The sequence below is a fragment of the Papaver somniferum genome, chromosome 9, assembly GCF_003573695.1.
Source record: "Papaver somniferum cultivar HN1 chromosome 9, ASM357369v1, whole genome shotgun sequence".
Taxonomy (NCBI): domain Eukaryota; kingdom Viridiplantae; phylum Streptophyta; class Magnoliopsida; order Ranunculales; family Papaveraceae; genus Papaver; species Papaver somniferum.
Window position 1 is genome coordinate 117,780,480 of NC_039366.1, and position 27,943 is coordinate 117,808,422.

At 37.9% G+C, this 27,943-nt stretch overlaps 1 protein-coding gene and 1 pseudogene across 1 annotated transcript; one reads left to right on the forward strand and one right to left on the reverse strand.

Moving 5' to 3' along the window:
- Positions 1-18,613: 18,613 nt before the first annotated feature.
- On the forward strand, positions 18,614-23,361 carry LOC113309553. The gene is made up of 7 exons (XM_026557990.1): positions 18,614-19,056; positions 19,138-19,298; positions 19,586-19,797; positions 20,303-20,557; positions 20,670-20,756; positions 21,665-21,837; positions 22,742-23,361. Exons 1-7 carry the CDS (start codon positions 18,686-18,688, stop codon positions 22,851-22,853), a joined length of 1,371 nt encoding a protein of 456 aa, XP_026413775.1. The 5' UTR covers positions 18,614-18,685; the 3' UTR covers positions 22,854-23,361.
- An 84-nt stretch (positions 23,362-23,445) lies between these two features.
- Positions 23,446-27,810, reverse strand: LOC113309554 (annotated as a pseudogene).
- Positions 27,811-27,943: the final 133 nt, after the last annotated feature.

A 27,943-nucleotide genomic window follows, 5' to 3' on the forward strand; every position in this document is an offset into this window, starting at 1 on the left:
CGAAATCATTTACCAACTATTATCCAGAATAACTAGTGGAATGTTTGAGCCTTATTGAGTAAACGCCTCTAAATTCGTGATTGATATTTTCTAATTTTATTGCTGAGAATGTTATTATCGTTACTCGTGTATATTTATGGAAAGTCTCATCTTAAAATTTCTGATTACTTCTTTATATGGCAACTGAGGTATATGACCTCCAAAGTTAATACATGGGAACCAAAATAATATTCTGCTAGTTAAAAATGTTGTAGAATATTTTCTACCGTCCAAGACCACTAAACCTAATGCTACCTTTTTTTTCTTTCTAATCCTAGAAGTAAAATATTACCCTATTTTTTTAAAAAATCATCCATGTTCAGAATTAATCTTAAATAGGTTTCCTAACGTTTCCCAAACCCTTGCTTGCAAAACTATTCTGTAAGGTTGCCTAGGATTGTCGATGTCCATATTTGTGAAAGAAAACCTTCCAAAAGAATGTAAATAAAGTTGTGTAATCGTGCAAAAAAGTGAGGGATGTGATCAAAAGAAAAATGTCGTGGCCTTTGTCTATATATTATGGCCTACCTTTGTTTGCAATTAGGTTAGGTGGGGTTAGGTTATGGTTTTGTTGGGCCGCGACATAATGTCAATCTCGAAAATTTCCGTTAGTCGATCAAAAGATTCAAAACTAATATTTAGTTTCATTTGTTGATCAACTACATCGATCAAAAAAATAGAAAAAATGTTCCAAATATTTTGATCAAATACCTCTCGATGATATTCTAGAAATTACCATCCCAAATATTTTTATTTTATACTACATCTAAACCTACTTGTGAGCTATAACGATAAATGCCATTAAAATATTTTTCTCTGTCTCACTGTCTCATATAGAAAACGATAAAACTAAACAAAACCTAACCCAATCCTCAAATCCACATAAAACCCCACTGAATTAGTCTCTTTATAATAAAAGCTTGTTCCCACAATCAGTAAACCACCGCCTAAGTGGTCTTAGTAGTAGTATGTAAATTTTCCTCTAAATAGAATAGCTTCTTTGAATCCTCTTTGAAAAGACGAGGGTACCCAAATATACCTCAATCTAAAACTTTTCCACCTATAAGTCCTTTCTCCGAAAGTGATTGTCTATGGTCTGAGTCGAGACAGAACAACTAATCGGTTCACACATCGTGTGATCGTCTATGGATACGAGATCGAGACAATACGACAACAAGATAACTTGCGTGATTGACTATGGACACAAGATCGAGACAATTGGTGTGCAAATGGAAACACACAAAACTTCTTGCAAGTATACAAGGCCAAGTTTATAATATAGGGATAAGAAAGGGATCAGTCCACAGGGAGTAGGAGTGCTTAAAAGAAGTTTTCCTAAGCCATCAATGGGTGCAAAGCACTATGGCAGTGAGCAGTGATGGATGAAGGCAGATACAAAGAACTAAAACAGTTAACACAAGATGGCAGCACAGCAAGGATTAGATGGCAGATGATATAAAATAACAACAGCAAGGAACCAAGGCTGTAAGCCAAGGGCAGGGGTGAGATTGTGCACTGACTTCAGTGCACAACAGCTACAAATTGCAAGGAAAACAGGCAAGAAAAACAGTAAATTTAGCAGGGAACAAAATAGAACTGAAATTAAGTGACTGCAAAGGGATTTGTGGTTAAGCCAAGGCTTAGGATCCACCTTGTGTCCTAATCAAACAACATGTTTCTAGGTTGAGTTAAAAATCCTATGCATACATCTAGAATGGGAGGAAGACTAATTTGCTCACTAGGTTGCCCCTAGCATTGACTGTCTTTTGACAGTACAATCAATCACAGGCACTAAGAGCATTAGTCTCTTCCCATTGCTCAATCAAAACACACATCAGGATAACTATCCTAGCAACTTGTCAATTGACAGTGCACAAGGCTTCAACTGAGCCTTAGCTTAGTGCTACTTAGCTCATGCTCAACATAAGTATAACAACATCATTCATCAAACAAAATAGTTCAAACACAACACACATAGCATTCAACTATCAACTGTGATAAAGAGAACTGGAATTGAAATTGCATAAAATTTGTTCTAATTCTCTCCTGGCTAGTCCAGAGATCATCCCCCCGCCTTCTCTCACACAAAACATTACAAATATATACTCCCCCTATCAGAATTAGGGTTCCAACCCCTTTTCCCCAAAAACAGAAAATTAGGTAAAATTGATTTACCTAATGTGTTGAGATACTCACTCCATCTCGTCGACCCACTCTCCAATTACTTCTTCTCGTTCATCTCATGCTCCAATTGTTGCTTTAACATCACTTATATCCCCAATTTCTCACCTAGGGTTTCAGTGAGAAGAGAGATGAGAAATTGGAGAAATTAGTGGTTGATAAAGAGATAACACGTGATGGTGATGATGGGCTTAGGTTTAGGGTTGGTTTGGTGGCGTAGATGGTGGAGTGATTTGGGGAGAAGATGGTGGTGATGGAGACGGACATGGTGGTGGTACGGGTTCTGAAGGAAGAAGAGATGGAGAAGAAAGAAGAAAGGTGCGTTTGGTTGGGTATAGGGTGTTCGATACTTGGGTGTTAGGCGGGTTCAGCGAGGTTTGATGATCTGCGACAAGGAGCGATGGATGGGAAGATGGTAGGTGGATCCAACGGCGATACGGAGGTAAGCGTGGAGCGACCGTCGGATGAAGGGATGTAGCAAAACGGACGACCCAAGATGGAGATGGGCGTTGTGATGTAAAGCGGGGGCTTCGGAGTTTGATGTGCGATGATGGAGCGACCGTAGGATGCTGAAATGCTTCGATCTGACGGCTGAAATCCGAGACGGGCTTGGATATAGAAAATGGGTTTGGGTAAGGGTTTTGGGCCTTGGGTATGCCAAGCCCATATCTTCTTTAAGAACAATTCTTCCTCTTCAAGCCCACTTCTAGCCTTTTGGTCTTGTGCGCACCATTCTTTGCGGCTTCCTTGCGTAATTCCTCCCGGCTTTTCACTACTCTTCAGCTCTTTTCCGCTCCGCAAGTCATCCAGACTTTATTTATTACCTAAAAATGCAAAATTAAGTAAGAAAAATATTTATTCTTGAAAACAATGAAAATACAGAATATGGGATAAAATGTAGAATTAATGCGCAAAAGATGAGTTAAATGCCAACAAAAAGGGATAAAATTATACAATATTTGGCACTCATCAAATACCCCCAAACCTGAATTTTACTTGTCCTCAAGTAAAACAAAACTAAGGAAATCCTAACTATACCACTGTCGCTGGTCTCTCGAATGCATTTAGCGTATGCACTAAGCCTTTTAAACCACTAAGTGTCCCTAGTGGACGAGTTAAGTCTCGTGAAGGTTTGCTTAGAACGTACCTACAAAGTTCTAGGTCAAAATATAAGCTCAGATTCCATCAAATGTGACATGTGCAAGTCAGTTAAGCTCACAGCAAAATGGAGATGTCAATCTAGCTATCAAAGGCACGATCCTAGCACTGATAACAAAAAAAAGACATGTGATAAGAGTGTAAAGTGTATCTACACATGTGTAAAGAAAGATCTGAAGTTATGACTACTAATCACCAAGAGATAGTTTCTCAGGCTAAGAACCAAGGTCGAAATCTAGCTAGCTGTCCGGACTTTACGAGAATTGTGAATGAGTTGGAGGTATTTCACAATTACTCGCGTTGTACATCAATGGCATACACCCTCCTTGCTTATTACAATGAAACAACAAAATGACTATTTACATGACTCTTATTTACATTGACTACTCTCTTTTATTTTTGGAACAAGAGAGAATGGAATTGAAAAATACATGATTTTTTATTTTTTATTTTTTTTTTTTTGCACAAGAACTTGAAATTGATTTTTTTTTACATAAGGTAGCTCTTTTGATACATAACAAAAAGAAACAAAAGATTACATGACACTTTGCAAGAGGTAGCCCTTTTTGATGCACCCAGTTAAATTCGATGGTTGTCTTTCTTAATGTAACCTCCACCTTCTATCCCAACCAACCAAAGAACAAGCTAGTCAAGTTTCGTTCAGTATTCTAAAGTGATTGGCAATCGTAACTTCCTATCAAACACCTTGAAGATCGAGGCCATACATGTATTGGTAGATCGTGCGCGTGCAAATTTCTTATCACTATGTGAATTGTGCTAGAATCAGGGTGCCTAAATATCTATACTAAGACTCCTAATAATTACATATTTGCACAAGAGTCAACATTTCAAGGTAAATGAGCTCCATTTTTTTTATGTTTTTTCATTTTTTTAATTTTTTTTTTTCATTTTTTCGATTTTTTCAAAAGAATGAGTTCGTTTTCAATTATAGCATATTATCATGGTATCTACTCTATACCCCCAAACCTAAACTAAACATTGTCCTCAATGTTTCAAAATATGGAAAGAATTAAAAAACAATATATGAAGAGGAACATGCTGAGTAGAGTAAAAGGAGAGAGAATACCCGATTGTACGGCGGAAGCTCGATTAAAACTCCGTTATTCAAGGCAAAAATCCATCATATTAGGAGTCACAATGGATGAGCACAAAATATATACAAAAGGAAATTTAACTAACACATTATCTACAAGAAAATTTTGGTTTTTAATGGGATTGGACTTTTTGGGAAAAATTTGGTTTTGTTGGGAAACATTTGGTTTTGATGGGAAAACGAAAAATTTTGGTTTTTAGGGAAAGATTTGGAAAACTTTTTGGTTATTTAGGGAAAGAGTGGACCAGTTTAGTCCACATAGACTGGGTCCTCCAGGTTGGTTGTTTCAATGTCGGGTGGAAATGGCTCAAGGAATGGCTTTAATCTCTGCCCGTTGACTTTGAAAACGTTCTTGTTGGAGACATCCTCCAGCTCTACAGCTCCATGAGGAAAAACTGTGCGTACTAGGTACGGTCCCTTCCATCTGGAACGCAGTTTTCCTGGAAAAAGATGTAATCGGGAGTCATACAGCAAGACTTTCTGACCAGGAGTGAAGGATTTGCGTAGAATACGCTTGTCATGAAACAACTTCATCTTCTGCTTATATAACTTGGCACTATCATAAGCCTCATTTCTCAATTCTTACAACTCGTTGAGTTGAAGTTTCCTTTGAATTCCAGCTTCGTCCAGAGAGAAGTTCAGCTCTTTGATTGCCCAGTAGGCACGATGTTCTAATTCCACAGGTAGATGGCACGGCTTTCCATACACTAGACGATAGGGGGACATGCCAATTGGTGTCTTATAAGCTGTTCTGTAGGACCACAAAGCATCATTCAATCTTAATGACCAATCTTTCCTAGACGGGTTGACCGTCTTCTCCAGAATGTGCTTAATCTCCCTATTAGAAACTTCCACTTGTCCACTAGTCTGAGGGTGGTACGGAGTAGCAACCTTGTGAGTTATGCCATACTTGCGTACTAAAGACTCAAAGTACTTGTTACGAAAATGTGAACCGCCGTCACTGATGATAGCTCTAGGGGTACCAAAACGTGAAAATATGTTCTCCTTTAGAAATGAAAGTACCACCTTGTGGTCATTTGTTCTGGTTGCTATGGCTTCTACCCACTTAGAAACGTAATCAACTGCGACTAGGATGTACAATCTACCGTCAGAAATAAGGAATGGACCCATGAAGTCTATCCCCCAAACATCGAAAATCTCCACAATCAAAATGGGGTTCAATGGCATCATGTTTCTCCTCGAAATGCTTCCTAGATTTTGACAGCGTTCACAAGCAATACAATACTCATAACAGTCCTTGAACAATGATGGCCAATAGAATCCACACTGCAAGATCTTTGCAGCGGTTTTCTTGGCACTGAAATGGCCTCCACATGCTTGGTCATGACAGAAAGATATCACATCTTTCTGTTCGGTGTTGGGGACACATCTCCTAATGATTTGGTCTGGGCAGTACTTAAACAAATATGGGTCATCCCAAAGGAAATGTTTGACTTCAGCCAGGAATTTAGAGCGGTCTTGTCTCGACCAACGTGAGGGCATCCTACCTGTAGCGAGGTAGTTAACAATATCAGCAAACCAAGGAAGGTCTGAGATAGACATCAGCTGTTCATCTGGGAATGATTCTCTAATCAGCTCAATTCATCAATAGACTCTAAAGTTAATCTAGACAAATGATCAGCAACCACATTCTCACAACCTTTCTTATCACGGATTTCGAGATCGAATTCCTGTAATAAGAGTATCCATCGAATAAGGCGAGCTTTAGCATCCTTCTTGGAAAGAAGATACTTCAAAGCCGCATGGTCTGTGTATATGATGATCTTAGACCCTATCAGATAAGATCTAAACTTGTCTAATGCGAAAACGACGGCAAGCAATTCCTTCTCGGTAGTTGAATAATTGAGTTGGGCATCATTAAGGGTTTTGCTAGCATAGTATATCACATATGGTAGTCTATCAACTCGCTGTCCTAAAACAGCACCAACAGCATAATCAGAGGCATCACACATAAGTTCGAACGGAAGCTTCCAATCGGGTGGTCGGACTATAGGAGCGGTGGTGAGAAGGGTTTTTAATTCCTCCCATGCCTTCACACAAGCAGCATCGAAATTGAAGGCAACATCTTTGGAGAGAAGACTGCACAGAGGTCTGGAGATTTTGCTGAAATCTTTGATGAATCGCCGGTAAAAACCAGCATGACCTAGAAATGATCTGATCTCCTTCACAGAGCAGGTTGTGGTAGATGTTGAATGAGGTCAACTTTAGCTTTATCCACTTCAATTCCTTTTTCTGAGATGATGTGTCCTAGAACTATTCCTGAATTCACCATAAAATGGCATTTTTCCCAATTTAGAACAAGGTTCTTTTCTTTACATCTGGATATCACGAGGGCAAGATGCTTCAAACATTCGTCAAACGAGGAACCAAAAACAGAGAAATCATCCATAAAGATCTCGAGAAAACTATCTATCATGTCAGAAAAAATGCTCATCATGCAACGCTGAAAAGTAGCAGGTGCATTACACAACCCGAAGGGCATACGTCTATAAGCAAACGTCCCAAATGGACACGTGAATGTAGTTTTTTCCTGATCTTCTGGAGCAATGTGAATTTGGTTATAACCGGAAAAGCCATCTAGAAAACAGTAGTGACTGTGTCCAGACACACGTTCTAGCATTTGGTCAATGAAAGGGAGCGGGAAGTGATCCTTCCTTGTTACTGTGTTCAACTTCCTGTAGTCGATGCATACTCGCCATCCTGTGGTTGTACGAGTAGGGACTAATTCATTCTTGTCGTTCTGAACTACAGTAATGCCTGACTTCTTAGGCACAACTTGAATGGGACTAACCCATTTGCTATCGGGAATTGGGTATATGATACCCGCATCAAGTAGTTTCAGGATCTCTCCTTTGACTACATCTCTCATGTTAGGATTAAGTCTCCTTTGCATTTCCCTCGATGGTTTGGCATTCTCTTCAAGGTTAATGTGGTGCATGCAAATGGTGGGACTAATTCCTTTGAGATCTGAGATGGTCCATCCTAAGGCCTCTTTGTGTTCCTTAAGTACTTCTAAAAGCTTACTTTCCTGTTCCGTGTCTAAACATGATGAAATAATGACGGTAAAGTATCAGAAGAACCTAGGAATGCGTACTTCAACGTACTAGGCAATGTTTTCAATTCAAGCTTGGGTGGCTCAACAATGGATGGAATAAGCTTGGAATCAGAGAGTAAGGGTGGTTCCACTTCATATTTCCTTTCAGTGACGTCCATTTGAGGTACAGATTCGAGCAGAGATAGGACGTCACTACAGTATGCATCATCATAGGAATCTGGGTTAAAGTTCTCCATACATGCTTGAAAGGGGTCGACGGATAGAATGTTAGTCAACGAATCTTGCATTAATCCTTCAATCATATTAACTTCATGCACATCATCATCATCAAGATTCACAGGTTGTTGACTAATATCGAACACATTCAATTCTACCGTCATGTTACCAAAAGACAGTTTTAACACTCCATTCGACAATTAATGATCGCGTTGGACGTAGCCAAGAAAGGACGTCCTAAGATGACAGGAATGTGACAGTCTGGGTTTTGTACAGGTTGAGTGTCTAAGACAATGAAGTCTACGGGAAAATAGAATTTGTCAACCTTGATCAAAACGTCTTCGACCACTCCACGAGGAATCTTGACAGATCGGTCTGCCAGTTGTAGAGTGATAGATGTTGGTTTCAACTCCCCAAGACCTAACTGCTCATAAACAGAATATGTCAGTAGGTTAACACTTGCACCTAGGTCTAATAACGCTTTATTGACCGTGTGTTCTCCTATAGTGCAAGAAATTGTTGGACATCCTGGATCCCTAAACTTGGGTGGAGTTTTGTTCAGAATGATGGAACTCACCTGCTCAGCTAAGAAAGCACGTTTTTGCACATTGAGCTTGCGCTTTTGAGTACACAAGTCTTTGAGGAATTTGGCATAAGCAGGGATTTGCTTGATTGCTTCAAGAAAAGGAATGTTGATGTTGACTCTCTTGAACAGATCTAACATCTCATTATAATGGGTACTTTTCTGTTGATAGATCAATCTTTGAGGAAATGGGGCAACAGGAGAATGAGTTGGCAAAGGGACATTCACAGCAGTAGAATTGTCAGATTTTCCAACTTGCTCAGGTTCTTTGGTTTTCTGGGGTTGTGGAGACAGCGTGGAATTTGTATCAGATTCATTAGGTTCGCCCACGTTGTTCTCGATGACTTTACCACTTCGGAGGGTGGTAATGGCATGGATTTGATCGGGTGAGGTTTCAGTGCAGGATGTTGTGCCTGTTTGAAATATCCTCTTTGGATTTTGTTGGGGTTGGCTAGGAAGTTTACCCTTTTCTCTCTCACACATTTGATCCATCTTTTGATCTAGATTTTTCTGACTTTGCATCAAACTCTGGAACATTTCCTCTAGGGTGGATAATCTCTTGTCGGTATTGTGTTGAGGATATGATTGTTGTTGAGAGTTTGATTGTTGTTGAGGGTTTCTCGGGTGTTGATAACCTTGATTGTTCTGATATCCCTGATTGTTTTGATAGCTCTGATTGGGTTGAGATGGTCCTCCCTGAGTGGGTCCTTTTGACCATGAAAAGTTAGGGTGGTTTCTCCATCCTGGATTGTAGGTCTGTGAATAGGGTTATCTTGTTTTTGAAACATGGCATGTGCCTGTTCAAGCCTAGATTCCTGGACTGCAAGCAAATCGGGACAATTTTGGAATTGATGGTTGGGATCGTTACAAGCAGCACAACAGACGAAGCGACATGTTCTCGGAGAGTAGTGGTGGAAGGTTTTGTTTTATGTAGTTCTAACTCTTCTAATCTCCTAACTATTGATGCCATGTTTGCTCTTCCCTCAAAATCCGCTTCAATCCTAAAAGCCTTTGCTTCGGATGTAGTCTTTCTGGTTTCACGGATGGATTCCCACTGTTGCGTCTTTTCAGCTACTTCAATCAAGAAGTCCCAAGACGCATCAGCAGTTTTGTCTACGAATACCATTACACATCGACTCAACCGTTGTTCGGGTGGACACATCTAGACCTTCATACAAAATTTGCACAAGTCTCCATTTTTCAAAACCATGATGGGGACATTGGAGCAATAATTCATTGAATCTCTCCAGGTATCTAGCTAAGGTCTCACCTTCTAATTGCACAAAGCTATTCAGACTTTGACGAATTGTCGCAGTCTTGTGGTTCGGGAAAAACTTTTTGAAAAACTCCTTTATGAGGTCATCCCATGTCATGATGGATTGAGGCTGGAAACAGAGCCAGGCCGGCCTGATCTTTCGGAGAAAGGAAAAAGCCTTAACTTCAGGGTTTCGACATTTGAGTGAAACGGCAGAGTTTCACAAATTTCCTCGAATTCTCTCACGTGGTGGTACGGGTTTTCATTCTCAACACCTCTAAAATAGGAAGCATCTGTATTGTGCTTGATTTCAGCTCATAATGGCCATTAGCCTCGGGTAGCACAAACAAGAAGGTTGACTGGCTCGTTGGGTACATATAATCCTTGAGGGTACGGGTGTTCTCCCATTGTTTCTGGTTGATCTGGACTGTCTCCCTCGGAACTTAGAATTTCGATAGGTTCGTCTGGGTTAATTCTAACAAGTCTGTTTGTTTGGTCTCTGTAGGTCACAATCATGTCCTACTAGGTACCACTTAACTAACATGTGGTCAGAGCAATCGGAAACAGTTTTGGCCCACAGGGTTACGAAGATTTGGTTTTGAATGGGTTTTGGTTTTAATAAGGGATTTTGTTTTTTGGTTTAAAGTTGGGCTTTGGAAAAATCTTGAACTAAACCTAGCATAAATTAGCACAACCATAAAAGAAAAAAAAAAAACATATAATAATTAAGACAAGCCCATAAAAGAAAAACAAAAAAAAGAAAATAAAAAAAAAAAACAAAATAAAATAAAAAAATAATTACAGTCCCAAATATAAAAAAAAAAAAAAAGAAAATAAATAAAAATTACAATCCCAAAGAAATAATTAAATTAATTATTACAAGCCCGAATTTGAATTTAAATGAGGCCCAAGTGGGTTAACTCATGGGTTAGGCTTACTTGGTTTTTGGAGGGAAGCCCAAAAATAGGCTTTTAGTCCCCTTTTAGTTGCACAGCCCAGTTGGGATTTAGGATCGTCCTAAGCAGCTCACGTTCAAGCCCAGCAACAGCAGTTGGGTTTAGCAGCCCAGCAGAAGCAACAGCAACGAAGCCCACCTCAGTTGGACGAGCCCAGTAACACTTGGCAAGCCCAGTTCAGTTGAAGTTGGTGAAGCCCAGTTCAGAGAAGTACAAGCCCACTAGTAGAAGGCAGAGCCCAGCAGCAGCAGGTAGCAGCCCAGTTGCTTTGGCTTGGCAGCAGCAGGCTTTGGCTTAGCAGCAGCAACAGCAGCAGCAGCAGCAACAGCAGCAGCAGCAGCTCAGGTGGCCTAGCAACACAGCTCTGCAGCAACTCAGCAACAGCAGCAGCAACAGCAACTCAGTGGCACCTGCAAGTGAACAAGAGTGCAATGATATCAGGAGACAGCTTCAAGCACAGCAAGGTAAGATGCACTTTCAGCAGATTATGCAGTGGTAGATGAAAGACAGCAAAGGAAAAGAAATTCAACACACAGCACCACTCCCCGGCAGCGGCGCCAAAAACTTGGTGTGCAAATGGAAACACACAAAACTTCTTGCAAGTATACAAGGCCAAGTTTATAATATAGGGATAAGAAAGGGATCAGTCCACAGGGAGTAGGAGTGCTTAAAAGAAGTTTTCCTAAGCCATCAATGGGTGCAAAGCACTATGGCAGTGAGCAGTGATGGATGAAGGCAGATACAAAGAACTAAAACAGTTAACACAAGATGGCAGCACAGCAAGGATTAGATGGCAGATGACATAAAATAACAACAGCAAGGAACCAAGGCTGTAAGCCAAGGGCAGGGGTGAGATTGTGCACTGACTTCAGTGCACAACAGCTACAAATTGCAAGGAAAACAGGCAAGAAAAACAGTAAATTTAGCAGGGAACAAAATAGAACTGAAATTAAGTGACTGCAAAGGGATTTGTGGTTAAGCCAAGGCTTAGGATCCACCTTGTGTCCTAATCAAACAACATGTTTCTAGGTTGAGTTAAAAATCCTATGCATACATCTAGAATGGGAGGAAGACTAATTTGCTCACTAGGTTGCCCCTAGCATTGACTGTCTTTTGACAGTACAATCAATCACAGGCACTAAGAGCATTAGTCTCTTCCCATTGCTCAATCAAAACACACATCAGGATAACTATCCTAGCAACTTGTCAATTGACAGTGCACAAGGCTTCAACTGAGCCTTATCTTAGTGCTACTTAGCTCATGCTCAACATAAGTATAACAACATCATTCATCAAACAAAATAGTTCAAACACAACACACATAGCATTCAACTATCAACTGTGATAAAGAGAACTGGAATTGAAATTGCATAAAATTTGTTCTAATTCTCTCCTGGCTAGTCCAGAGATCATCCCCCCGCCTTCTCTCACACAAAACATTACAAATATATACTCCCCCTATCAGAATTAGGGTTCCAACCCCTTTTCCCCAAAAACAGAAAATTAGGTAAAATTGATTTACCTAATGTGTTGAGATACTCACTCCATCTCGTCGACCCACTCTCCAATTACTTCTTCTCGTTCATCTCATGCTCCAATTGTTGCTTTAACATCACTTATATCCCCAATTTCTCACCTAGGGTTTCATTGAGAAGAGAGATGAGAAATTGGAGAAATTAGTGGTTGATAAAGAGATAGCACGTGATGGTGATGATGGGCTTAGGTTTAGGGTTGGTTTGGTGGCGTAGATGGTGGAGTGATTTGGGGAGAAGATGGTGGTGATGGAGACGGACATGGTGGTGGTACGGGTTCTGAAGGAAGAAGAGATGGAGAAGAAGAAAGGTGCGTTTGGCTGGGTATAGGGTGTTCGATACTTGGGTGTTAGGCGGGTTCAGCGAGGTTTGATGATCTGCGACAAGGAGCGATGGATGGGAAGAGGGTAGGTGGATCCAACGGCGATACGGAGGTAAGCGTGTAGCGACCGTCGGATGAAGGGATGTAGCAAAACGGACGACCCAAGATGGAGATGGGCGTTGTGATGTAAAGCGGGGGCTTCGGAGTTTGATGTGCGATGATGGAGCGACCGTAGGATGCTGAAATGCTTCGATCTGACGGCTGAAATCCGAGACGGGCTTGGATATAGAAAATGGGTTTGGGTAAGGGTTTTGGGCCTTGGGTATGCCAAGCCCATATCTTCTTTAAGAACAATTCTTCCTCTTCAAGCCCACTTCTAGCCTTTTGGTCTTGTGCGCACCATTCTTTGCGGCTTCCTTGCGTAATTCCTCCCGGCTTTTCACTACTCTTCAGCTCTTTTCCGCTCCGCAAGTCATCCAGACTTTATTTATTACCTAAAAATGCAAAATTAAGTAAGAAAAATATTTATTCTTGAAAACAATGAAAATACAGAATATGGGATAAAATGTAGAATTAATGCGCAAAAGATGAGTTAAATGCCAACAAAAAGGGATAAAATTATACAATATTTGGCACTCATCAACAATGCAATAACGAAATATGTTTACTTGATAAAAGGATCGGACTTAACCAAACACAATAGGATTGCTATCAAATAAATAGGAATTAACGTCTGTGTATTTTACTTCTAATTATAATAAAAACAATTATAATTACGGAAATAGAAAAGTAGAAGACACAACAAGTTTTTGTTAACAAGGAAACTCCCCGAGACCTTGTCCATAATTGAATACTCTCAGGATTAAGCCGCTATACAAAATCTAAACCAACTTCGTATAGTTGAGACCAAGCAATTAAACTTATAGTTCACCTAGTTCCGTCTGTATCCTTGCGCCCCCAACTTGCAATAAGTCACGCACTTGGAATAATTCCTTTGGTTCGTATTCCAAACAGTAAAGGAACAACAAATCTGTTTGGTAACAACTCTTTTCAAACAAGTGATATGATTTTGACAAAAAGCTCTTCTGTTTATCCCAATAAACTCCTTTGTCAGGTCCTTAGATCTTTTCAACAACTACCAAAGTAATTGTTAAGACTATGTAATCAATACTTTGAATCACAAAGAATTGTATTGATGCCGATCTACTCAACTAATCAATCAAATCTATCACAAATATAAACTGATTATAGTTGGATCCCCAGCCGATCAAGTTTTGTGCACACCAAAGATTATGAACCCAAATCAGAAGTCTTCTTCTTCTTCAAATCTTCTTAAATCTTCAATGAACACTTGCACACAATCAACTTGAATCTCTTGTGATCAATCACACACAGAACAGAGTCTGTTAATAATGGATTATCACAAGACGTCTTTAGAACTACAAAAAATCTAAAGATCCCCGTCGAAACTCCGATCTAGTTTGAGTGAATCTTATATCAGAAGAGAAGATTCTCAAGCATAAACAAACTAGGTGCAATCAAATTTCAACAACCGTTAGTCAATCAAATCAATCGAAAACTAATAATAAACCGCAATTATCTAGTTTCCCACCAACGGTACTCGTAGAGCTTCCCAATCCCAAAGAAGTCTTTAAAACGAGTGGTCGTAAGAGATTTCACCTAATTAGGGTACTTTCCTCTCCGAATAGACGGCTCCACCAGTAACAACACAACTAGGTAATTTTGCTGGCTCTGAGGATTAGTTTGCTCGAAATGCAAACTTCAATATTTATAGACCAATGAATTTCCAAAACCGAAAATATTCTCAAGATATCCAATTATATTTCCAAATTCGATTTCCATAAATCCTGGAAATGGTTTGTCCAAATATTGACCGAAATCTCAGTAGAAAATCTCCAATTAGTAAATGCACATTACCAATTTTTATTTTCTAAAGATATGCATTTTAATTGCTGGAAATTAAAAGCATATAAAACTAAAAACCTTAATTAAAAGATTCTCAATTTATTTCGATCCGGGATTGTCTTTTAGTTATTAAGGAATATCTTTGAACAACAATAGATAATAATTATTGCACATGTTCAAAGTATGTCGACATCTTTACTTTGTAAATCCTTTTTCATATTTACAATGTTGGAACCGATTTGTCACACTTCCAAACGAGTTTAGAATTGGTTCATATGACTTTCAAGAACTATGTGATTGATTATCCTATCAAATCACAAATCATGGGTTTCACAGTTCTACCAAAACAAGTTTCGGTTCTACCTCCATATGGGTACTAGAATTAGTCACGCTAGTTACCAAAACTTGGTTGACTAGGTACTAGGATCGGTTCCCACATATATATATGGTATCTAACTTGTATTTGGTGCACATGTTCATAGGATCGGTTCCCCAATAACTAAAAACTTGTTGCAATCGATTCCCCTTTTGTGATCGGTTGCACCTCTTACTAGGATCGGTTCCCCAATGTCTAGAGTTGGTCATACCAATTACAACAAATCGATCATACCATCTCAAGTGATTACTTAAGATCGGTTTCACTATTAAAAGTCATACCAATAAAAAATTCAGGCCTTGTGATAGTTTTACCAAGATACATAAACAAGTTATGAGTGGTTATACTAAACACACATATTGGTAATCCAAAGATTTGCAATGAATAACCATACCAATAAGCCTAGTGATTTCCCTTTTGATTCATAAAACAAGTTTATGAATTGTACTTCCTTTAAACGAATGTAAAAACATTATTTCCTAGGACGAAATCTTCACCCATACCCATACATAATCACAATAGCATTCATACGATTATGCCGATGTCTTATATACAAGTTCAAAAGATAGACGTTATACTTCGTATTGTAATTCCTTAATACTATGTCTAACTAGAGTATAATCATTCACAGCTTCGCAGTTATGTTTTCAATATGCACGACTTGAAAGATACGTTAGGAATGAAACAGTTCAAGTCAAATATTACTAACCTCAAGAGGAAGGATGATTTCGTCGTTGTAGCTCCTTACTTCTTCTCATTCTTCAAGTCTTCACGTAATACTTGTAAGTCTCATATCCTCATAACTTTCTAGTAAACCTATACGAAGTTGACTCTAGTAAATAATCAAGCGACTCTTTAAATGAGTTATGGTTCACTAAAATATGACAACCAAACTTGACATACCAACGCTTGGCGGGTTCAACCGAGCTATGCTCTAACACTCTTCTCAATATTTTTTTTAATCGCTTCTCAATATTTGTCAGACTTTTTCTTCCTTGTGTAAATAAAAATAGTTATTTATGGACGTTCAGATTTGTCCCACCCCTTTTGGACGGTGGATCTATCTCCAGACAGAGGCAACGTTTTCTATATATATATATATATATATATATATATATATATACATATACATATATGTTAGAGTAATGCTCGGTTGAACCCACGAGTTTTGCTATTTCAAGCTTGTTGTCAATGTTATATGATCAAAACTATGTCTTGATTTCTAGTCTACTAAGTCAAGTTCGGACTAGGTTAGAATTTGGTAGTTGAGTATCAAACATCACCCTCGAAGACTGAATATCGGTGAAGACATTTGAAGAACTTCTATATCAGGTATGTGAAGGTCAAACCATTATATTTTACTCATTATCTTACCATTTTATCTGTTGAGACGATGTCGTATGACTTCTAGTAGATTTACTAAGAAGAAGTTTTGAGTCAAGCTTGTCTTGTTAAAAATCTCGAAATATGACTTTAGCAAAGATGTTCGAAAATCCTTAAACAATATTATTTATAAACAATTTATTGTGTGAATTAATTCGTGGATAAATTGCAAATTGCTCATGCAGATGATTTTATCACGTGGGAATATTTCAAACATAATAAGAGAGAAATATTGAATTATCTGATATTTCTGCTCAAGGTAGGTTGGCGAACCAGTTCACAAACCATATATATTTGAGTTTCAGAAATACATAAGGTTGGTGAACCAATTTGAAAACTGTAAGTTCAGTTGGGGACAGTTCAAGAAACCGATTCACGAACTGTTGTGTACTGAATTTTGAAGATTGGTATTATATGTTAGCAGTTGGTGAACCCGGTTCACGAGCCGTGGTCAACTGAGTTCAGTAGTCTTGTAGGGTTGGCGAACCCGGTTCATGAACCGTTGTAGCCTGGCTTGTGAACAAGCCTAACGGTACACAAACCGTTGTACCAACCGTCTTAGTAGTTCGGATGCTCAAATACTTATTTTTTAAACATGTTTAACATGGCTAGAACTCTCTCAAACACTTCTAAGACTTAAATTAACGTCAAATTGATTTTAGTTCTATGTCATACTTGCAAAACCGAACAATTATTATACACGATTCCAGAACAGGTTCCTAGTATATACTCTTCTATCGTATTTTCAATACTTAAAAGTGCTTGCTTGATTCTCAAGTTATCTTAGCTTGAATTCTTATCAACCTCTGGTCTTTGGAAATTATAAATAGAGATGCTCTTTCGATTGGGAAAATCAATCCCTGACACTTTATGTCCTAGTTGATTCCAAAGTCGTCCTCTATAGACCTAGGTTTCCTCTGAGAAACATAATTAGGTCTACGACTAAAAGACTTTCGCTTTGGGGATTCGTGAAGCTAGGTCCGACTATCTTTACCTTGATAGTTCGTGTATCTTGATCTTGCTTTTCCTGTTATAGAAGTTTACATAATGTCTTTCAAGCATGATAGATAATAATCACAAAGTTCTCTTTGTCTCAGATATTGTGATTCCTTAAGATAGATATTTGAAAACTGATCTTAGTTAATCTTTTTAAGATTGTTATTGAGATGTGGTTAAGAATCTACGCTGCTCTTCGAGAGTCGTAAGTTCTAGATTTGTTAGGTTTGCTAGCGTTATCTATTGCAAATAAATTTCCTCACCTTGATCTTTGATTTAAACGAAAATCAAATAGGCTTGTCTATTAGAGGAAGATTGGTATCAAAAGTATTCACTTAGGTTAAAACAACTCTTAGGCTGTAAAGGACGTCATCTAAGGGAATCAATTGCGTAGATCCTTACGAGGTTCAAGAGACGTAAGGAGCATGACTGTAACCGAATCGCTTGGAGGGTGGATTTGGTCTCAACTACATTCCAACCCGAAATCTAATAGTAAGCTAGTGTCTGTAGCGGCTTAATACAATTTGGTGTCCAAATCTAGACAAGGTCCCGAGGTTCTTCTGCTATTGCGGTTTCCTCGTTAACAAAACTTCAGTGTCTTGTGTTTTTCCTTTTTCGCATTATATTTTTTATCTTTATAATTGAATTTACACAAGTTGTACGTATCTAATCTTAGTAGATACGTCAATCTAATTGTGATCGATTACGAGACTCGTTTCTTGTTGAATTCGTATCTCGAAAGATAGATAACAAGTTTAATTACTTGGAAAAATTCCGAATGGATTATTTGGATACGACTAGATTGATTTTGGATATTGATTTTTGAGATCGTCCAAGTATTCTTCTTAACAATCAGGTTCACAGACTCTTGTCTATATACATACTGATTGGGAAGAGGTTAGAGATATAAACTCAATATACATATTGTCGAGGATCATTCAGTTGCTCTGCTTGTAATTGTATTAGGTTTTGTCTATACAGTTTGCCGAACGAAAAAGTTGGTGGTTTACTTGGTACCCCTGCTTTTTCAATATATTCTTCATCGTCTTTTATAGACGATTTCAACAAGTTTCATTTTGATATATCCAATCACCAGAGATGAAAGTGTGATTTTCTTTCAACACTTCAAAAATTAAATGGGAATTTTTACCAGGCAAAATCAAGTCATTTCAGAATGTTAATGTCATCAAACTTATCAAAGGGAAGTAGAGAGCTATTCATCATGATTAAAAACTTATGGTTTGTGTTTCATATCCTCACACTCCTCAGCAAAATGGGGTTGTGATAGGAAACATAGACACATCACTGAGGTCGGGACCGTTTATGAAAGTCCAGTCAGTCAGACGAGTCAGATGTATTTTAGCCATGAGTCAGACGCGATTCACGTCAAAGTAAAAAGACTTAACCCCGATTTAGATACGAGTCGATGAGAACGATCCAAGTCCAAAATGCCCGTATAACAGAAACCAAAAATAACCATCTCGTCTTCAATCTCTCATTTCCATAGTAACACGTCACCCTCTTAAAACCCCTCTCTCCCTGCCAACTCTCACTCTTATAGGTCAAAAAAACATGCTCAAATCCATCATTAGATCGGCAGTATCCGCAAAAAATCAATCAAACCTAAAAAATGCCCTAATCCCTGCAACTATCAATATCCAATCATCAAATTATGCATCAAAAACTCCCAAAAAGAAATCAGTAAATTCAAAGCAAGCTCAGAAATCAAAAAAGAAAAATGAAATCAATACTAAATCCGATGACAATTTCGTTTCAGACGAAGTAACTATTTCCGTTGAAGAAGAATCACGCTCTCGTCATCTTGCTGAAGATATTAATAATAAGGCACTTGATGTTGGCCCTAATGGTCGTCCCTTGTTTACAAAAACTGAAACTCTTTCTCAACTCGATAGAAAAGATGTTTGTTCTTACATGTCCTTTGAGTAAGTTCTCATTCTCTAATTCTCAATCTCAATTTCATTCTCTCTGTTGACTACTTACTGTTTGATTTTGGTGGTGTGTAGTATGGAAGCATTGAATGCGACTTTACCAGAAGGATTACCATCAGGAATGGCAAAGGAGTTTGAAGAATCCAAAAGGACTGCACTGCTAATTCGGCAAAGTTTCTTGGATCTTCGTGACAATTACAGGCGCATTGTTGATCCTCCCTTGCAATCATCTAGTGGTAATATAGTCAAGCCTTTAGTTGAATGAACAACTGTTTGCCCTAATTTGTGTAGTTGTTTGGTATGTGCTGATTGAGTTTAATAACATATTGTATGTAATTTAGGAACTATAGTTTCCTTGTTAGGATGTAATTTCGGGAGAATTATATGTATGGCAGTAGGGGTAGACTTTGTAGTCTCTATGTATTTTGTGCACTTAAGGAGTTGAGATATGTAATGAAAGAATAGTTCTTGTGTTTGAAGAGAACTTATAAGGTGAATGGTAATTTTGATGAATATGTTACAGATAGGAAACCCCGGAAGCAGATTTTACTGGACGGTCCAGTTAGTTCAGGGAAAAGTATTGCTCTTGCTATGCTTGTCCACTGGGCTCGTGAGGAAGGTTGGTTGGTGTTTTATGTCCCGGAAGGTAAATCATGGACTCATGGAGGATTCTTTTATAAGAATGAACAAACTGATCTTTGGGATACTCCTTTGCAAGCTACAAATATTCTCCAGGTATGTAATGTTTTTTTCTTTCCCCTGTGACTATAGAGGAGTCTTAAATAGCAAGGACAGACATTAAAGCTATATGTGTTTGCGTTCAATTTTAGTTGTCTGTAATGTAAAATTATAGAAGTTTTTTTTCCATATCAGCATGTCCACGATGTCCATTTCCACTTGCCGTGCCTGTGCTTCTTCGGAAATCTAACCATTATCAATAATTCTACTAGGTGTATATCTCAGTCCATTGTATGCGATTTGTTGTTGCTTAAATTCTAAGGCGGGATGAGTAATTTTTTCAATTCGCATGTTAACTGCTGTGCTCCACAATAGTGGCCGATAAACTTTATACTTGGTAGTAATTGTGAGAATTTCATTGGAAAAACATTTGCGGTAATAATGCTGTCTTAACATAGATGTGGTTTATGTCAATGTTGGTTTCTAATTAAATATCTCAGAGTTATAAAAGTGCCTAATAGCATCTTTCATCTACTAATATTGCATGCCTTGTCTATTATAGGATTTCCTGAAATACAATGAATCTCGCTTGCAACAATTGCCTTGTCATATATTTGATGCTATTCCATTGGGAGAGGGTGCTGGTGTTGGAAAAAGGAGAGGGGTTGATTCAATGGCAATACCTGAAGGTTTCACTCTGTACGACTTGATTCAAACAGGAATTTCTCATACACATGCTTCTGTTGGAGTTTTAGTACGTCTGCGGGAAGAATTATCACTTGTTAAGGATGTTCCTGTGCTTTTTGCAATTGATCAAGTATGTTTCCTTACCCAACTAATTATTTTGAGTTTAGTTGATTCAAGACGACCGACTACTTTAGATGCACACGTAAAGCAATAGTAATAATGCTTATTTTTCTTTTGTTCAGTATAATAGCTGGTACACATTCAGCGAGTTTGAAGAAGCAGTGACAGCTCGGTCAACGAATCCAATTCACGCTAACAAAATTGCAAAGGTTAGTGCGATAAGTATAATAGTGTGTATTGCTGAATCTGCTAATATGTAAATATGAGTACATAACAACATCACTCCTATAGTTTTTGTTTGTACATCCATTGTTATATTGCTCTGCATATACGATATGTTCTGATACTTGTTTTCTTGTAATTTTACTGAACAACCTGTTTTGTAGTCTCTTTTACATTTTGTCTTGAAAAAGAACTTAGTTTAATTCTATGACTTATTTGTGCTAGCATTAGTGGACATGAAGAGCCTTTTACTCCTATGACTTCAAAAATGTTCCAAATGTCCGAAAGTCTAAAGAAATTTGCAAATGTAGAATGAGAAATATGCAAATCATAGACCAGATAGATATCTTGGGGAACAACAAAAGAAATTCAGAACTAAAGTGATTTGGTTAATGGATACCGGTGGTTCTTTGGGATGGAATGTGTACAAATTAAGTAGTCCAAGATGTTGTCAAAACTTTTAGGGTAGCTTGTTCTGGACAATAATGGACATACCAGTAATGCCTTTATCATCTAGCAACTTTTAGAGTAGGTTGTTGTTAAATTAGTAAACTTTTGCTGTTATTTCTTTACAAAACATAAGATGAAACCCCCAAGCCCTAAGAAGCTGTGATCTGTGATGGTTGCATGTTTGAACTAATTGGATGGCATTGTTACGTTTACTATTGAAAGCATGATTTTCAGTTGCTTTGAGTTGGGTTTTTATGTTTTGAAACTAAACTTTTATTATTCAGGTGTGATATGCCCTTTTTTCACACTCTCAAACACAATGCTAGTGTAATCAGAATTCTGCTTGATTAGCTTGAAAATGTAGCTATTTCTATAGATCATTTCGCCTACATAAAACAACTTATATCGAGAGCAATAATTTAATCTGTGTTGTTATTTTGCATAGGTGAGTGTATATCGGCCCATGACGCACAATGACATGATGGTGGGGGCTTTTTCCAATTCAACAGCAGTAGGTAAGTTACGTAGGGACCTGCCGGATGTACCAACAGATGCTCGTGTAGACTTTCCTCGTTATGGCTTAGACGAAGCTGCAACGGTTTGCCATTACTATCTCAGGTGTGTAATCTGTCTCATTTCCTTCTCCTACAAGCTCAGTTAATCTTCCCTTATCCGATATTAGGTGCTAAAATGAATACCAATATAATACTTATGCTGCATTTGAAATTTACATGAGCTCAGCTCTAGGCTGTGATAGGAAGTGAACCTGCAAGTTTTTGAATGCGATTAGGGTATAAATGTAAAACTTTTACTTATAGTTCGAATTTGCATTTAGCAATACGAACAATCTGGTTGTTTCTCATGATTGCAAGACCAGATCTCTACTTCCCATTGTTTTTAAACTTGGATACTAGAAGAGTGGAAAAATGAGGTGTTAGGCATTATACTGTAGGAAATGATTGTTGTTACCAAAACATTCCTCATATTACTGATGTCCTTATAAATGGCACCTTGAACAAACCTAGATACTTTCCCAACTTGTTGGACCAACAAGCCAAAATTTGTTTGAGTCCGATATTCTATATTTAATTGGTGCAAGTGTGGGAAACACCATTCGTTGTTATTAGATGAGGATGAGCCAAGCTTTCTGTAGTGCATAATATATACACTCATCTGACTTTTCATGTCACAGTCTGAAGGTTGTTTTCTTTAATCTATAACACTGGAAAATTTCTCACCGTGCTTTGTCATACATGTAGCAACATGGATACTTTCCAATACAAACCAAAACACATTCCTCTATATTTCTTAAGCACAAGTATTTTTGTGTATCATATTCAGTGCATGAGTTGAACATTGTAAGGGAGATGATTTTTGCAGGAACTTGAGTGTTTCTTTATGTTATTGATTCTTTTTAGTAAGTAAAAATTTCTTTTATGCAATTGGTTGCTAATATATACATCCAGCCTCTCAATTAGCACTTGTTTTCGCTTACATTTTGCATGCTCTGCATCTCTTACAGGCAAAGACTGATTATGCGTGAGGCATTCTCGGAAGAAAAGTGGAAGAAGATTTATTACCTGGCTAATGGAAATGGTTCAGAGATGAGATGGTTAGCTCCCCTTATTAGATAACCAGTCTAATCATGCGACTCGATTCTTGGGTGTTCTCACCTCATCAATTGGTTCCGTAGGACAGGTCAATATTACGAATGGTTAGACCTATATTTCCGTCAGATCTGAAGCAGAAATGGTTAAACATGCCACTTGTCGTAAAGCTACCATCTTTGCCAAGGGGCTGGTGCTGGAGGCCATATTCGTCTCTTTCTGACCTTTGTACCTCTGGTAGTCTGCAACTATGAACCGGAGTTTTATGAACTGGAGAAATTTCAGTACTGTGTTGTCTCATTTTGTTCCTCCGTGTTTTTATATTTTTGAGAGACAGTATTGTGTTGTCTCATTGTGTTCTTTTGCTGCATCTTTTCCATTGTTCTTGAGGTTAAGAAATTTGCTGAAATAAAATACCATCTTAGCTGATGGACCTATGTATCCGTCTTGGAATGGGAATTAATTTAATTCACAGCAACTCTTTTATGTATCTTGTAATCTTGTGTTCAGTGTAAATTGCCGGAAATTTTAATCACTAAGAGCAAAGGTATTGGAAGATGCTTAAGATTCTTGAGACCTATTGTCTCCGATATTGCGAAGCTCTTGAATATTATTATCATAGGAAAGAGGAAAAGAAAACCTCAATTTATGCACACTGATAAGCGTGTTGACCATTGTCCCGTACATCAGAGGAGAAAACACATGATATAATTAAATATTTAAATTCGATAAAGAAGTGGCTGGGGAGGCACCATTACAGCAACATCCAGCCAGCACCATTAATAAATACAAGCCCAATAATAGTGCGTAAGATGGGAAGAAAAACCTAAATTAAGTGAGATCAGGATCAGGCCCGTCTTCTTTTGCCTTCAGTGCTTCCTTTGCTCTCAGCAACATTGTGGTCTTCCATGCATCCTAAAGCAGCAAAAAGAAATATGCAGAAACAGAAGCATCTTAGTGATGTTAAACAATAAATAATATGTGCCAAAAACAAGGAAAAAAATAAAATAATAACAATCTTAAATGCAGTGCGACTTAAATTTAACAGTAGGCTGCGTTACATGGTGTTGACATTGAATTAGGCTGACATGAAGTGTTCTTTTCTAAGCAACAGTAACTGAGAGCTGACATGTCGTGTTCTTTATTGGTTTTCAGAATTAAGGGAAAATCACATTGATAAAGATGGAAACCTACCAGTCAGGTCATGCTATCAAATTCCTTCACTGCATCAGTAAATTTTCCAATATCTTCCTCATCCATTGCAGCAGCTAAATCCTGTCATACAAATGAACACTTATGTCGTTATTGAACCATGTAGTGAACAATATAGGATTTCAGGTACCAGTACCAGTGATGCAAAATATCTTATAAACAAGAAATTTTAAGGAATGCATTCCAGGCTTTTGGGTACCAGTACCACTGATGTGGAACATGTCAAAATTGTCAACAGTCTATTTAGGAAGGAACTGTTCCAGTGCAATTCATGGTTTTACCACTCAGCAAACTTGCAGCGGCCTCAAAATATGAAAGGAAACTCACTCATGAGAAAAATATACATTTTTAGGTTACCACTGATGGGAATATGTGAAAGTTGTCAACAACTAATTTGGAGGGGAGTGTTATGGATATATTCAGGGTTTTTCAACTTAAAAAACTTCAATTTAGTTAAGACAGTCACTCCTTAAGTATATTTAGATGAACTCTTAGATGCAGGAAGTACAACGATGCACTGCCAACAGGTGCTACGCGTTTATACAATAAATTATTTGGAAGGAATAAAAAGAGACTCATGATGGAAAGCTAATTATTTGGGAAAAAGACAATTTCGAAAACAATTAAACTAACATACATACAGTAAGCCGTAGACAGTTGGCTAATATACATATTACAATATAGCTTACAGTTAAAAGCTTGCACTCCCGAGTTCCTGTAAAAGTCGGATCGAGATCCTGCAGAAGCAATTGAGATACATTAAAGTAACCAGTAAAATAATAATAAAGTTTATGTTCAGGAGGTCTAGATGAATCCCAAACATACCTGATATTTCTCCAGTGCATTGGTAATAGCAACAAGCCAACAACATCGTCTTTACAAAGTTGGCAAAGGCCAGCGTTGAGTAGGTATCCTTTTACACTGTACTTCAGAAGGTTATTATTGAGAGACTGTCTTGCTATCTCTTCGTATATCTCAATTGCCTTCGGATACCTAGATGGGCAGTCTAATGTCAATTCAACAGTAACTTTATTTCATCAGAGGAGAATAATTAAAGGCTAGCACTTCCAAGGGGTGCAGGTGATTTATGTTTTAAGATTTAACTATCCCACAAGAAATAATAGCAGAAACACAAAAATCTGACTCCATAAGAAAGCATTTAGTCCCTCAAGAGATCTCTATCATCCTTTCCACTAGAATCCTTCTAAATATAAGCTACAGGTGATGAAATTGAAAAGGGGCATGATTGATATGTATTGTATCGGGGAATAGGCAAGGAACAAATGTTCTAGTAATTCAAGATTTCAGAATATCATAAATTAACCTGAACAAGTCAAAATTCAGCAAACTTCGACGAGCATGTTTACTAGTCATTTACAACCTTAAAAGCATTACTTACTGTTCCTGTTGGGCAGCAAATTCTGCAACTTTCAGCTTGCACTGGTTTGCTGAAGTGTTCACTTCTTCGCTTTGGAAAAGATCAGCTGCATGTTCAAAGTAAGCAATAGCTTGGTCTACGTTTTGTTGAGCCTCACCTAACTCTCCAATTTCCTGCAGACAACATGGATGCATATTATTAGTAAGTACTTAAAGTGACAAGACTAGGTTTCATCAGAAATAATGTGTAACAGCAACACTTTGTTTCTCAAAATTTCTCCATGGGGACACTCACTATCAACACTAATACTTGTGTGGCACATGCGCAGAAACAGCTTTGCTAGCCGTTAAAGTTTAAGATATTTGCAACTTAGCTCTAGAAAGTATGGAACAATAAAGAGGAAAAAATGAAAATGAAGAAAAAGACACAGGCTTTTTCTTTCTTTAAAATGTAGATAGAATCATGTTGTTTGGTCTATAACTCATGTATAGGTAAGATTGTAAATAACTAATATAGTGGGCATCGTGTCTGCATTTCCTAGTTTATTTCTCGGCCATGTTGAAGAGACCATATAAATAATTGCACCTAAATCATTGTTACACAGGAAACAATGAATCTGTATAGTACTATGTGTAGACAATATTTCAACATCACAAAGAAATCGCAGGAACCTGCACAAGAGTTGTGCAAAAATATCATCACAGGATTCTCCGCAATAAACAGTTGCAGTTATTAGGGGGAAAAAAACGCAACCACAATCTTGAGAAATTCCAGAAGAAAAAGAAAACGGTAAGACTTTCTTTAAATCTGCAGTAACTTCACCTTGCAATACCTAGCAGCCATGTTAAACCTTCCAATTTCCATGAATTGACCCACTGCCTGCTCCAAGCATGATATCGCATCTACAGACACATAATTATATGGTGAAGAAACACGAGATAGACATAAATAGGGAAGGGTTCAATTTCGTTACATAGGGGAGAATCAAGTGCCTTGATTTAAAGAATGGAAACCAAGTCTGGCCTCCAGGAAGAAACAAAGGAAATAAATAAGCAACAAGATTCAGAACTTTGGTCAGTCTGAGTAACAAAAAACAAGACATGAGTTTTGCGTGATGCCTACATAGCCGCAGAAGAGTCCTCCTATTACTGGAAAACTAGGTGTAAAGCATGCCATTAACATGCACACTACCCAAGCCTCATTTGCCGAGCTAAGCTTGGAAATTTATTAAAGCCACTACTAAAAACCAAAGACAAACGAAAGGGAGTGTTCTTATGATTACATGAGTATATCATAAAATTTTGTGATCACATCTAGATGGCCTCGACTTTGCATACTTAAACTTTTTACGGAGAGAATACTAAACATTAGTTTGAACAGTTATGGTTGTGGTGTAGCAGAAAAGGCACCTTTTGGAGAAATCTTTTTGTACGCATTTGCAGCATCAACATATGCTGAAGCAGCTTCATGTTTGCTATCCAACTGCAATTAAGGAGATCAATATCAGCATATCATATTTAAACATCGATGAAAAACTAAAATATTATGCATATGAAAGCGATCGGGTGCACGACACTTTCTTGCTAGTAACTCGAGGATGGTGGCTTAGCACCACAATAACACATGACATTTACCCAAAGCATGCACCATCCAAGGGCCTTATGTCTAAGCGCCATGCCACTACCATCCATGTCAGACTGCGATCAACTGGTGTGCAGCCTAGCACGGTTGTTAACATATAACAAGTTCCAATCATTAAACCTTCAGATGACAACCAGCCAATTTGATGTATACTTCTGCAGCTCTATCCCCTGTAACACCATTATACCAGTCACGTTAGTATCCAAAATCAACACAAATCAAATCATTAGGTTTTTCTTATGAATTATCACAAATCATACAAGTGACTGTTGCATCTAAAGTCTGCAAAGATCAATCCCTCTACTTTTTTTTTCTTAATCATTGATGTCCAACCCTAATTTCTGATCAGAAAACATATGCTTAATGACTGATCCAGCTTACTTAAATTAACCATCAGAATTTAAATACAAAACCTAGAAACAAAATTAATAAAACAAAAATTATTCACAAGAAAAAAAATGTGATAAAAGAGAGAGTGGCCATTACATGCTTTGGTGATTTTGAAAGAATTGGCAGATTTTTCATACAAATCAGCAGCATCTTCATATTTAGAAGAGAATAAAGCCCAGCCATTAATTTTTTTTTTCAGCTTTATTCAAGAAATCTTCTCCTTTTGCAGTTTGATCCTCCATTTTCTTAAAACATTCGACTATCTTTCTCCCTCTTCTTCTTCTTTTAATCTTCATAGATATTTTTAGAAAGAGAGGAAAAAATTACGTTCGATAGGAATATTCCGATGACGACCGAAATTAGTTTTCTTCGGAAGTAGGAGAACTGTCGAATCTGTCGATGACTTGTCTCGAGACTAATTCTAGGCAGGGGCAATGTAGTTAATATCGGATATCGGTTCATCTCGGCCGGGACCGATACACTGGTACGATTTTAT